The sequence below is a fragment of the Bacillus rossius genome, chromosome 1 (genome assembly GCF_032445375.1).
Source record: "Bacillus rossius redtenbacheri isolate Brsri chromosome 1, Brsri_v3, whole genome shotgun sequence".
Taxonomy (NCBI): domain Eukaryota; kingdom Metazoa; phylum Arthropoda; class Insecta; order Phasmatodea; family Bacillidae; genus Bacillus; species Bacillus rossius.
Genome location: NC_086330.1, coordinates 361,744,899 through 361,757,922, shown reverse-complemented (window position 1 = coordinate 361,757,922; position 13,024 = coordinate 361,744,899). Strand labels below are relative to the sequence as shown.

At 42.7% G+C, this 13,024-nt stretch overlaps 1 protein-coding gene across 3 annotated transcripts in view; it reads left to right on the top strand.

Annotated features, from left to right (window-relative positions):
- Nucleotides 1-13,024, top strand: part of LOC134528311 (protein germ cell-less) — a 48,364-nt gene that overhangs the window by 18,422 nt on the left and 16,918 nt on the right. For all 3 annotated transcript variants that reach the window (XM_063361825.1, XM_063361824.1, XM_063361826.1), the window contains 2 exons: nucleotides 6,932-7,133; nucleotides 7,598-7,831. In XM_063361825.1, coding sequence (XP_063217895.1) covers nucleotides 6,932-7,133; nucleotides 7,598-7,831 — 436 coding nt within the window. The remainder of the gene's footprint in view (nucleotides 1-6,931; nucleotides 7,134-7,597; nucleotides 7,832-13,024) is intronic.

Sequence of the window (13,024 nt, the reverse complement as noted above, 5' to 3'; positions counted from 1 at the left end):
TGTGAAGTTTGTCTCGTACCAGTATTTCGGCTAAGTTGTGACATAAATACAGTATCAGAAATTAACAATCAGCCACGTTCATACATTCGTGAGTTTACTTTTTTCCCTCGTGCGTTTTAGATTGTCTCCTGCTATAATTACTCGGATTTTACACGCCTAGGCTTAAATTATTACATGTTTAGAAATAAAAGCAACTTTTCATGTTATAAAATATGTATATTTTGCGATTTAAAATGTTCATTGCCGACTATAAACGTTAATGTTTTTCACTATGGGTTTTAGTGTTTTTAGGCCTACTAGCTAATCTTATTTACTCTTAAAGTACCCACGGTATTTTCTGGTTGTTTATGGTTGTTACGTGACGTAAATAGCAGGATGGATTCGATTTTTGAGTCGTAATTTGCGTGAAAGTTTTGTATTGGACTAAATGGGAACGAAACGGGACCTGAAGAATATAGTGCAAATAACGGGAAAACGTAAATAACGGTAACGTAAATTAGGGGTTTCGCTGTATGTGTACATTGTAAATAAATTTGTCTATACCTATATAAACTTCTTTTTCGCATTTTAAAGCAAAATATTGCAAAAAAATTCCTCAAAAATTTAAAAAAAAATTTTCTTCACATATAGGTCGCACTTCATTTTTTCCCCACCAAATCTGGTAAAATTGCTGCGACCTATATGCGAGTAAATACAGTATATATACAGTTAAAGAAAAAATGAAATTTTCTATGGAACAAAAAATAATTACATTTGAGAATGTATGTTTGAACTGCATTCTCATTGGACCATAGATAGTTTTGATATGTCCCAGACAAGAAACTAATAAGAACATTACAAAATTCAAATCACCCAAATCATGTCCATTCTGGCCTTAAGGTAAAATTTGGCAGCAGCGAATGGACAAGAGATGGTGGCTTATTTGTGTACAAGTGTTTGGTGTTCATCCTGGTCCCAGGGGATGAAAGGAATTCTTCAGGTCCGTTGTCATTTATACATTGCATGAAATATAAAATTTAATTTGATGTTAAGATCAATTTGTTTTAGTTGGATTAATCGTTCCCTCTGAGGTCCAGTTGTCGTATACCTCCTGCGAGAAGCGATGAACTAAGACATTGGAACTTTTCTGTAATTTATGCTAGAGAAAAACAAAGAAAAAATCCCGAGCATAGGTCTGACCACGGAGTTGTCTGGGTTGGCATGGGACCACCCATCAAGTCTGACTGGGACACTTATATCATCTGCGGTTTACAAATCCCACACAGTTAATATTGAGGGCTGATCGCGCATTGCCGGTGATTTCGAGATGTTAACTATGGGCGCCACCACGTGGAAGGGCACGTGGACCCGGCGGAGTCTCTCACTCAGGGCGTGACGTAGCCCAAGTGGGGACGAGTTACCAGCCCTTTCTATCCTAGCTACCCAGACCTGGCCCGCTCTAGGCGTCGGGCACGCCACACTCCTAGACTCACTCACCACGTGATTAAATAAGTACTCACTTTATATTTATTCTCCAGATTTAATTTCACTAACACGTCTCTCTACACGCCCGTTACACGTTACACATTACACGGTTAAAAAGCCTGAGGCACGAATCGGTTTAGGTGAAGGCATGGTCCACACACGTGGCCATGCTGCAAAGTATACTTATTACACGGTGATGAAAAAACTCGACTGAGACAATTAATTAATTAAACAGCCCGCTGGCCGAGAGCTGCCCCGAGGATGACGAGCGAAAGAGATTCAGAAATACTTAACGAGACAGAATTACTTGGTCAGTGCAGAACAAAGGTTGAAGTCCCCGGGGTGCTGGCGCGTCTGCTCTCGGTCAGTGATGAAGATCGACTGGGGTGAGCTCATCGCTCGCAGGTGGCAACATGGCGCCCTTCGCGCCAACACAATTACCGTTACTATATTCTACGACTCCGTGCCCCGGCGAAAGTTGAGTAAATTACAGATAAACATTAAAAATATATAAAAATTACTGACAATGGAAAGTTTGTTACTATTTACTTATTTAATGATAATTCATATAAAAGCATTCCTATCCTCGTCCAAGTCCGTGCCTGTTCGGGTCCGCCCGGGCAACGTCTATAGTTATTTAAGGTAACTTATTTAAATTAAAGAAACACAAGTAAACTACACAGCACTGGGGCGAAGATGGATGAAAACAAAAAGGGTTTACAAATAATATTAAAACGTAGCAAATTAGGGGTGCGGCGCACTGCAGCTAAGCGCCCTCTTGCCGGGCTAGACACACACGCACGCACGAGCGGGAGGTTTGAATATAGATGGTGGTTGGGCGGTGTCGTATCGGGCTCAAAGGGGCCGCAGGCCCGGACGACGTCAATTGCCCCCTCCGAAAGTAGGCCGATATGACAGCGCCGTTTGACAGATGGTTGGGGGGCGTTGCCTGTGGTGTTTACGTCGCGCACTCCCACGTGGCAATGTTGATGTTTATGTTTGTGTGGGCAGGTGGCAATGTTGACATGACGGACGGACAAGCAATGTTTACACGATGGAAGGGCGAGCAATGTTTACATGATGGCGGCGAGCAATGTTTACAAAATGACAGTTGAGCAATATTTACACTATGGAGGACGATACACACGGACAGAATGGGCGCTGGCTGACTAACCTTGTGGGTGGTGACCCACCAGTTGTCCCGAGCCCCAAATCTGCGTCAGCTGCGGCTGCGGCGGCTGCTGCGTGTGATAGCGTGGCGGTGGCCAGGGCGCCGGCCGGCAGGGGCGGCGGCGGCCAAGGTCAGGCGGCTCGTGGCAGGCGGGCAGCAAGCGCGGGCGGCGCTCGGCACGACCCGGCTCAGCCTCGCCGACAGGCGGGCGCTTCGCGGCCCGTCGTGACAGACGGGTGACAGGTGTCGAAGTCCGGGTGACGGTCACGTTCGGCGGTGGGACGGTCGGGCGTCCCGGCGTCGTGGCGTCGACCTGCATCGCGACAGGCGGATGTAGGGAGCTCAGGCGACTCTTCACGGTGCGGCGTCCCAATGTTGCCAACTTGCGACATTTGGGTGGCGTCTCGTGCGGCAGGGCACTTGACCGGTGTTCCGGTACTGCGGCGATCGGCGTCGGAATCGGGCGTCGTGGCGCCTCGGTCGATTCTGGCGTCGTGTCAGGTGGGCATGTAGGCGGCGTCAGCGTCGGCGTCGCGCGCGTCCGTCTCTTTCGGTCCGGTTCATCCGTCTGTGCCTCGAAGCCAGGCGGGCACAGAGGAGCAAATCCAGGCGGCGGGGCGGCGCTCAGGCGTCTCGGCGTCATGGCCCTGGACATCGTGTCGCAAAGCGTCCTGTTTGCGACTGCGCACTCTGGTAGCGGTGACGACGGCCGGATGACGTCGAAGCCAGGTGGTGGCGACAAGGTGACACGAAGCGTCGGCGTCGAGTCTGGTGGCGTCCGTGGCGAGTCGTGTGGCGGAGACGATGCGGGTTTCGCCGGAAATGACCTTGGTGGCGTCGGGACGGCGGTTCGGTGCGGTGGCGAGGTCATTCCGGCGTCGGGAGGTGTCTCCGACACGAGGCGGGTGCTGGACGGCGTGGCAGACTGCGGTGGGACGGTCGTTGTCGGGCGTCGCTCGGTTGGCTTCGGCGAGTCAAGCGTCATCATAGTCGGGATGAGTGGCGTCAGGTCGGCGAAACGAGGTCTTGCTGGCGATGATGCGTTTGGACCAGCGTCGGGAGACGTCAGGTCGACGAGAGGTGCCGAGGTTGGCGGCTCCAGGACAGGAGGTGGCGGAAGCGGAATTGTCGGCGTCGGGACGGCGAGCGTCGGCGTCGGGATAAGTGGCGTCGGGTCGACGAAACGCAGTGTGGCAGGCGGCGGCGGGATCGGACTTGTGTCGGGAGACGTCAAGTCGATGAGCGTCGGCACGGCGGGCGTCGGCGTCGGGACGACTGGCGTCTTTGTCAGGGCGGTAGGCGTCGGTAGCGTAACACGTGACGGTGCGGGTGGCGTCAGGACGTACCTTCGTGGTGCTGGTGTCGGCGTCGTGCGTGAGGAGTCGGCTTGGTGCTGCGGTGACGTTCCGGCAACGGGCGGCGTCCCTGGCACGTGCTGTGTCGGCGTTTTCGGCGTGGTTGGCTTCGGCGTGAGAGGCGTCGTCGGCGTCGGAGTGAGCGGCGTCTTTTTCGGCGTGGTTGGCGTCGGCGTGAGTGGCGTCTTTTCCGGCGTGGTTGGCGTCGGCGTGAGTGGCGTCTTTTTCGGCGTGGTTGGCGTCGGCGTGAGCGGCGTCTTTTTCGGTGTGGTTGGCGTCGTCGGCGTGAGCGGCGTTGGCGTCGACGTGAGCGGCGTCTTTTTCGGCGTCTCTGCCTCGTACTGCGCCTGGGTGGCTAGGTCGGCAGTGCATCGTGCGCACGTGAAGGTAAAAAACTTGCGCAGTATGGTCCATTCACGCTCGCCGATACAGCCACGATGCCACAGGCCGGCACATTCCTGGCAGCGGTAGCCCTCGCTACTACCTCCGGGACACGACCTCGCTCCACACTTCGTCACGCCGTGTATGCGGTACTCCGTACAGTAGCCACACTCATATCCGGCGGCGGTCCTGCCATACAAGTCCCAACTCGGGCAGGGAAAGTAACACCCGATACACTCGTCCGGATACGGATACATGTCTACGCACGTGGTACTCTACACGCGAACAGTCCTCACGAACACATCAGCACTGTGTTACTTACTGCGCTCGGAGTCCGTTGTTTGTGCGCGGATTCCTGGAAGCGTGCGCTTGGCTGATCACGTGGCTGGCGCGCCAGAGTCCCGCTATGCGCTCCGCGCGAACAATAGTTCCAGCGCGAACTTTAGTTCCGCGCGCTCCGCGTAACAACCGCCTATCTCACACGCTCGTACAGGTCTGGTTTTCGCGGAAGATGTAACTCGCCCCACGCTCTTGGGCGCCATTTGAGGGCTGATCGCGCATTGCCGGTGATTTCGAGATGTTAACTATGGGCGCCACCACGTGGAAGGGCACGTGGACCCGGCGGAGTCTCTCACTCAGGGCGTGACGTAGCCCAAGTGGGGACGAGTTACCAGCCCTTTCTATCCTAGCTACCCAGACCTGGCCCGCTCTAGGCGTCGGGCACGCCACACTCCTAGACTCACTCACCACGTGATTAAATAAGTACTCACTTTATATTTATTCTCCAGATTTAATTTCACTAACACGTCTCTCTACACGCCCGTTACACGTTACACATTACACGGTTAAAAAGCCTGAGGCACGAATCGGTTTAGGTGAAGGCATGGTCCACACACGTGGCCATGCTGCAAAGTATACTTATTACACGGTGATGAAAAAACTCGACTGAGACAATTAATTAATTAAACAGCCCGCTGGCCGAGAGCTGCCCCGAGGATGACGAGCGAAAGAGATTCAGAAATACTTAACGAGACAGAATTACTTGGTCAGTGCAGAACAAAGGTTGAAGTCCCCGGGGTGCTGGCGCGTCTGCTCTCGGTCAGTGATGAAGATCGACTGGGGTGAGCTCATCGCTCGCAGGTGGCAACATGGCGCCCTTCGCGCCAACACAATTACCGTTACTATATTCTACGACTCCGTGCCCCGGCGAAAGTTGAGTAAATTACAGATAAACATTAAAAATATATAAAAATTACTGACAATGGAAAGTTTGTTACTATTTACTTATTTAATGATAATTCATATAAAAGCATTCCTATCCTCGTCCAAGTCCGTGCCTGTTCGGGTCCGCCCGGGCAACGTCTATAGTTATTTAAGGTAACTTATTTAAATTAAAGAAACACAAGTAAACTACACAGCACTGGGGCGAAGATGGATGAAAACAAAAAGGGTTTACAAATAATATTAAAACGTAGCAAATTAGGGGTGCGGCGCACTGCAGCTAAGCGCCCTCTTGCCGGGCTAGACACACACGCACGCACGAGCGGGAGGTTTGAATATAGATGGTGGTTGGGCGGTGTCGTATCGGGCTCAAAGGGGCCGCAGGCCCGGACGACGTCAATATAATGGGCGAGGCTTCACATTACAGTACGCCTACTGTGCCTACAACCACTTGGCACAGCTGTTGACTAATATGTATCAAGGATCTGTGCAGAAAAAGAAAACCATGTTATTTTTCCATTTAATAAATCAAGAGGTTGGCTTAATAGCAGTAGTAGATTCAATAGTAGTAGTTGTAGCAGCAGCTGCAGTTTAATTTCCTAAATGGTCTACAATATGGGTTCGGAACCTGCTAGGAAAAACAGCTATTCTGCGGGGGTAATAATGCTGGTAATTTTTTGGTATGTAGATAATAGATATGTAATAGAATAAAAGATCAGCACCACGTGGGTTGAGCCCTGTTGCGCTGCATGTACGCTGATAAAAGTGTGGGTAGGTAGCCTCTCACTGCGTTCTATCTCTTTCTAACAGCTTCCCCTGCCATGCCTACTTTCTCGCAGAAACCGTCCCATGTGGAACATGACGTGAAACTGAACCCAACATTAAAAAAAAAAAACCTGTGAATACAAAACAATTCCAACCTTCACAATAACTGACATTAATTTATTATGGAACTACATTGAAATTGTAAATATGTAAATTTTTGTGAAATTTTATGATTACTAAAGGCTATTTGTATGCAGGTGTTGTTTTCTTTGATAACATTTTAAAGGGGAGTTTAAAAGGGAGTTTCCCTCATAGGTCATAGGGGTAACAAGACTGAAAAGGTTAGGAACAGGGGAACTACAGTAATCTCCTAGCCACAAAACAACCACAGAGCACATGTTACAGAGAACAAGCACTTGAATACAACCTGAGATGTGACACCATTCATCTGTTTCAGTTACAGACTAACTATGCTGTAGATTGAGTATAATAGCATAATGGGAGTAGGACCATCCATTGCCGTAACTCTAGCCAAGCCTATCCTAAGCAAGCAGCTCCTTGTTCCCTGATCCAGGTGGAGAAGCGTTCCTGCTGACGGACACGGGACAGCAGTACGCCCCGGCTTTCAAGGCACTGAGGCTGAAACACCTGACAAGGTTAAGTTTTTTCTACAAGAATCTCCTGAGTGACAACATCATTCCCACTTCCTGGCTGGAGCCTCACATCATCGAGAACTGGAGTAAACTGCTTAGTGTTTACGGTGGCTACGAGACAGGGCGAGTGTTCCGAAACAGTTTTTTTTTAAATACATGATTTTAATTACTATGTTAGACGGCTTTGATATCAATGCTGCGACTTGTAAATGGCATAATTGCAATATATCCTACACAAATTTATGTTAATTGTTATATGTAAAACAAAAAAAAACTTTAATAAAGTTACTTATATTTTTTCAGTAAGTTTGTAATTGAATGATGAATCAGTATTGAATGTTGAGCTCTAACCCATTTTATTTTCCTGTTAGGTAATTTTTATTCCCATGTTAATAATGTGGGTTTTATTGATAAGTATGTAAAGAATTTGCAACTTTTAATAATTTAAAAATAACGATCTAAAACCTACCACATAATTTTAAAGATTTGAAGTGAACCTGATGCATTTTATCTACTTTAAATGTTTGTTTTAACATGTTATTTTTGTCTATTGTAAGAAAATAATATATTTTTTTCTTTCTTTTCAGGCCTTCCCCAAACTCTGTACCTGAGGAAGTATTTGAGAGAGAAAGCATGCGTTTCGGCCGTTCCCTTCCAGATGCCACTAACCAGTACGTTTGGAAGTGGTTTCCTTTTAGCTTCGGTATAGGTGTGTACTGGGACTGGTTGCTGGGCAAACTGACTGTCAGCCGGATGTCTCACAACGCAACCCAAAGCAACAGAATTGTGAACATGGTGGAAAAATGGAAGTTGATGTTAAGGTAAAGGGAAATAATTTGTGAAATTGCAGTGTTGTTTTTTTTACACAGCATGTTGGGAAGCCATTTTTTCAAGCGTACTAAATAATATTGGCTGGAATCCAGAGTTAGGTACTTATCAAAATCAGATGCACACAGAGAATTAAATTTTTTGGGGATGGAATTAAAGATTTAATCGGGGGGTTTATGAAATTAATATTAATCAGTGGATTTGGATGTTATTTTAATATAAATTATATATATATTTGTATTCAATAAACATGGTGTGTGTGTGTGTGTGTGTGTGTGTGTGTGTGTGCATGCGTGCGTGTGTGTGGTGTGTGTGTGTGTGTGTGTGTGTGTGTGTATATATATATATATATATATATATATATATATATATATATATATATATATATATATATATATATATATAAGTAAAGAGATTTACACCTATGTACTGACTTATCATGATATCTCTGGAACCATAAGGCCTATAGACTTGAAATTTGGTAGGAATATTCCTTTCGCCGAGTAGAGGTCAGCTAAGAACGGATTTTACGAAACTCCACCCGCAAGGGGGATTGCGGTGGCGTTAATTTAAAAAATCCACATTTTCAAACTATAGCTCTTATAGGTATAAAACTTCGCCAGAATATTCTTTTTGGCATGTTAAAATTTACCAAGAATGAATTTTATGAAATTCCACCCACAAAGGGCAGGGGGGGGGGGGGGGGGAGGGGGCGTTCAAAATTAAAAAAAATTAAAATTTTAATCTATAGCTCCTACAGATTTTAAATTTGGCAAAATTATAATTTTGTTGTTTTTTGAGTTCAACTGAGAATGAATTTTACGAAATTCCACCCACGAAGGGAAGGGGATTGTGGGGGCATTATAATGAAAGTAAAAAAAAAAAATATTAATTACAGTTCGGGCTATAATGAATAATAAAATTAATATGTAGATTCTATGCGGGTTCAATTTAGATTGCTGATGTTGACAGAAATATTCTTTTGTTATAGAAATTTAATAAGCATTGTAAAAAACATAACCACAATTCTTTGTTTGTCAATAAACTCATTAGCATTTGATTTCACGTAGATGAAGATGACATTTATTTTCTCTCCTTTTCAATTCTCGATTTTTGATTTATTACCTTCTATGAGTATTATTTAACCTCTGAATTTGCAGATCTCCAGTTCGAAAGATTTCAATCAGAAGAAGAATAAATTTTACCAATTCATTAGAATTAATTTAATAAATTGTATTTCATTTTATTTATGGAGGTCATAATGTATGGTCTCCATTTATTATTAATTGCTCTGAATTAAAATTATTTAAATCCATTTTGTTTATATAAAATATTGGCCAAAATTTTTTTAATTAGTTTAGTTTTGGTTATTTTATTTAACATAAAATTTTATTTTTATTAAAATTAGTTAATTTTGTAATTTGTAAATATATTAATTTTTATTTCAGTTATTAAATTGAAATATGTTATTTATTTGCAAATAAATAACCTAAGATTTTATTTTAATTTGTAAATATTACAGTAGTTATTATGTAACTTGATTATGTTTATAGAGTTGAAGTTATCTTAAAAACAAATGACATTCATTTTTATACTTTTTTTTATTGTGTTAAAATAAAAATATAACCAGATAGCTGTCAAAATAAATATTTTCAAAAAAACTGATCAGATTGATTGAATTAATTTATTTAGACCGGATTTAAGTGAGATTAATTATTAATCTATAATTGTTCTTATTATTTTCTTCGTTTTGGTGTTTTTTTATTTGAGTAGAATGTTACTTAATGTGTAGTTGATGATAATTTAGTTAACTGAAACAGGTGAGATATATTTACTAATATATATTAATAATTTTCAGGTTTATTGTAAAGCTAAAACTATGAACAATGATATTTTTAAAATAAATTTACATATGTTGCATTAAAAATTAGTAATCAACATTTTTTTGAAAACTGTAAGAATAATAACAGTATGAAAATAAGAATTATAAGAATTGTGTCAAAATAGGCATTATGCAAAAACATTCATAGTTTTAGATTTTCGGTATAATATCTATTTTCGGTATAATATCTGAGCGATCAGAAGTATTATCAGAAATTATAAACATGTTTTAAAATAAAATAAAAAAATGACGTGAATTTATACGACAGCACTGACTAATGTGCATTCCATGAAGCGAAAGTAGACTACACCACCGAGTTGAATGCCAACAACAGTAGTTAGCATCCACCAGAGACAGCTGCGCTTAAGAAGAAGGGAGAAGTTTGACTTGTTACTTTTCTATCTAAACAATGTTGATTTAGAATTAGTTAATATGAGGCCTTACTTGCAGCGCTCGAATTTAAAGTCAAAGACCGCAGTCGCGTGAAATGTGTAAAGGCAGCGGACACTAGACTTCCTAAGCAGGATAGGACGGCATAAAAAATAATTAAATGCATCACTGCCTGGTTGATGTTTAATTTCTCAGCATTTGCACCATGGCATAGGCTTGGTACAGTTACTACATACAAGTTTACCCTAACTGAAGATCGCGATCTTACATTAAAAAATCCTATAATATAAATAATAATACTGATACATTTTATGCTTAACTTTGCAAACATTTAACAAATATACATTCGCCCTAATAGTTCTGAAAAAGTTATCGTTGAAGTTGTCTTTAACGTGTTTCACACGTCCCCAATTATCGATTTAACTTCGTCAAATTGGTCCCGAATTGTGACGCAATAGTCCGTGCCAACTACCAGCACCACACCATAAAAGAGTTTAAGTCTCACTTCCAGTAAATCCAGTTTGTTCGCTCAGCCCCAAATGAAACGCAAAAAGTTTAGTTCGTGGAGTTAACACACCGTATTTCATCCACAGGTTAAAACTATACTGTTATTTTTTATCTTTCCATAACAATAAATGAGCCTAATAATGTCGCAGTTCATAATCACTTTAGTCGCTCTGTTTTGTTCCACCAAAGGCTCAACCCGATGTCTGGTTGATAATAGAAAGGTGCGTCGAGGCTTACTTTTTTGCACGCAGTGTCGTGAAGGACCGCCCGGGCTGGCCACTCCTCGCGGCGTTGGTGAATGCGGTACGTCTTTCCATGGCTGCAGCCCAAAACACTTGCTCCCGCAAGCCGATGTGCGCGCGACCAGCAGCTCGCTCCGTCTGGCTCGCCAGCCGCAGTCGCGGGCTCGTTCACACCTCTCGTGACGTCAGACCGCTCCGCGCGCCGCGCAGTGTTCACTCGTGGAAACACAAAACAGCAGAGCCGCTAATGTCCGTTGTGTTTAGCCATATTTCAGGGCGTGTTTTAGGCAAGACCAAAATATCTATAACTAAGCATATAAACAAACAATATAAACCAAATCAATTAAAAAGACGTTAAAATTACAAATTAATTTAAACCAGGAACTAACGGAGGCGTAACAACCGCCTCATAGATAAGATATGAGTCAAATTACTGCCATCTTAAGCACGGCAGTCATGAGTATTGATGCCTGGGTTTAGGTTGTTTGTATCCAATCTATATTTTTATACATTTGATATGAGTAATGAATGGCATTGATGCTCATGTCTGTCCATGGTGTAGGCCTACTGGGGATCTCACCATGTAAAATAATGGGAACGCATCGTATTACACAGTACCTCCATGGTGATGTGGAAAGCTGTGTTATTTATTTTTTTAACTCGTGTAAATTTATAAGACTAAGTGGTTATCTGGGTGTGTTAATTTCGGAAAATTCATTCATGATAAATAATTAGGCAGCTATATAACAAAATATTTAATATTTCTCTAGTTTGGCATGTATTATATGCAGGGACCCCAGAAAATGGTAAATAAAACTGGCTCATTTTGGTGTAAAAAAATGACCAAAGCGAGCGGTGCAAAAGATCGGTGTAAAAATAAGCAAACGGTGCAAAAAATTGTGTAAAATTTTGGTGAGATACGTTAAATTAAAATTGGCAAATGAGATTGTTTTAGCTTCAAATTTTTTAAAAATTTTAATACTAAACATAAAATGCACTCAGTTGGCAAGCACTAAAAAGTAAATCAATATTACGCAGTCCACAGAATATTATTTTTAAATACATTTACCCTGGAATGAAAGCACATGCCTACTTTGTAAATATTTATCACATAGGCAAACAATGGCAAAGAAAACTAAGACTGCAGTAACAAATTTACAAATTAAGTGAAAATTACATAAAAATATAGTCAGTTCTTAAAACAATTTTCTACAAAAAAGATATGTCTTTGAACACATGCTCTCAACAGATGAGCTTTCTGCCAAAATACTGAGTCAGGAGGATTTCTATGTTGCTGGGTTTTAAATTCACTCTTAAGTCTGAGAATATGTGTCCATATGCAGAGAATGCCCGTTCACTGTCTGCATTTGATGGAGGTATGGAAAGCACTGAGAGAGAACAGTTAACAAAGTTTTTGTGGCCATCTTGTAAAGCCAATAAAACAGCTCCAACATCTACAGGCTTCATGTCCCTCAAAAGTTCTGAAACATGAGTCTGGAAGGTCAAGTATCCTTCCAAGAATTCTTGCTTCGAAAGTGTTTAGAGGACAGGGATTTTCCTCACAGCAGGATACAAACTGTCATCAACAACATTACTGGTCACATGTCTTGGATTGAATAACATTCCCACATGCAAAACAAACTCTCTAGCTGTGTCTTGCTCCATCAAAGTCTGAAGTTTCTTGTGGCAATTCAAAACTACACGAGTAAGAGTACTACGAAAAGAATGCTGCTTTAACGCTGTAGAAAGCTTGGCTAAATCTGAGTTTGTTCTATCTCCTAGACATCCTTTACTTACAAGTAAATACTTCTCCATCATAATGTTGGTCAGTGTTGTGTGTACTTTGTGTACCAGTGCATAAGTAGAGCCTTCAAATTCTTGTATAGCTTCCACAGTGGAAGTACCGTGTTCAACAAGGAAAGAAGAGGAACACTGAATAACTGCAACATTGTCTGCAGACAGGTTTTTGAAGTAAGCGATGGTGCTACTTCCTTCTTCTTCTTGTTGAAAGAATTCAATTAAATCCTCCACATACTCTGCAACATATTTTGCAGACCCAAACCAAGAATTCCACCTGGTCATGACCGGAATTGGGAACAAGACTGCCTTCTTTTCTTCTTCTGAATACTTTTCTTTTAAAAATGAGAGGTACCTATGTTTACGTG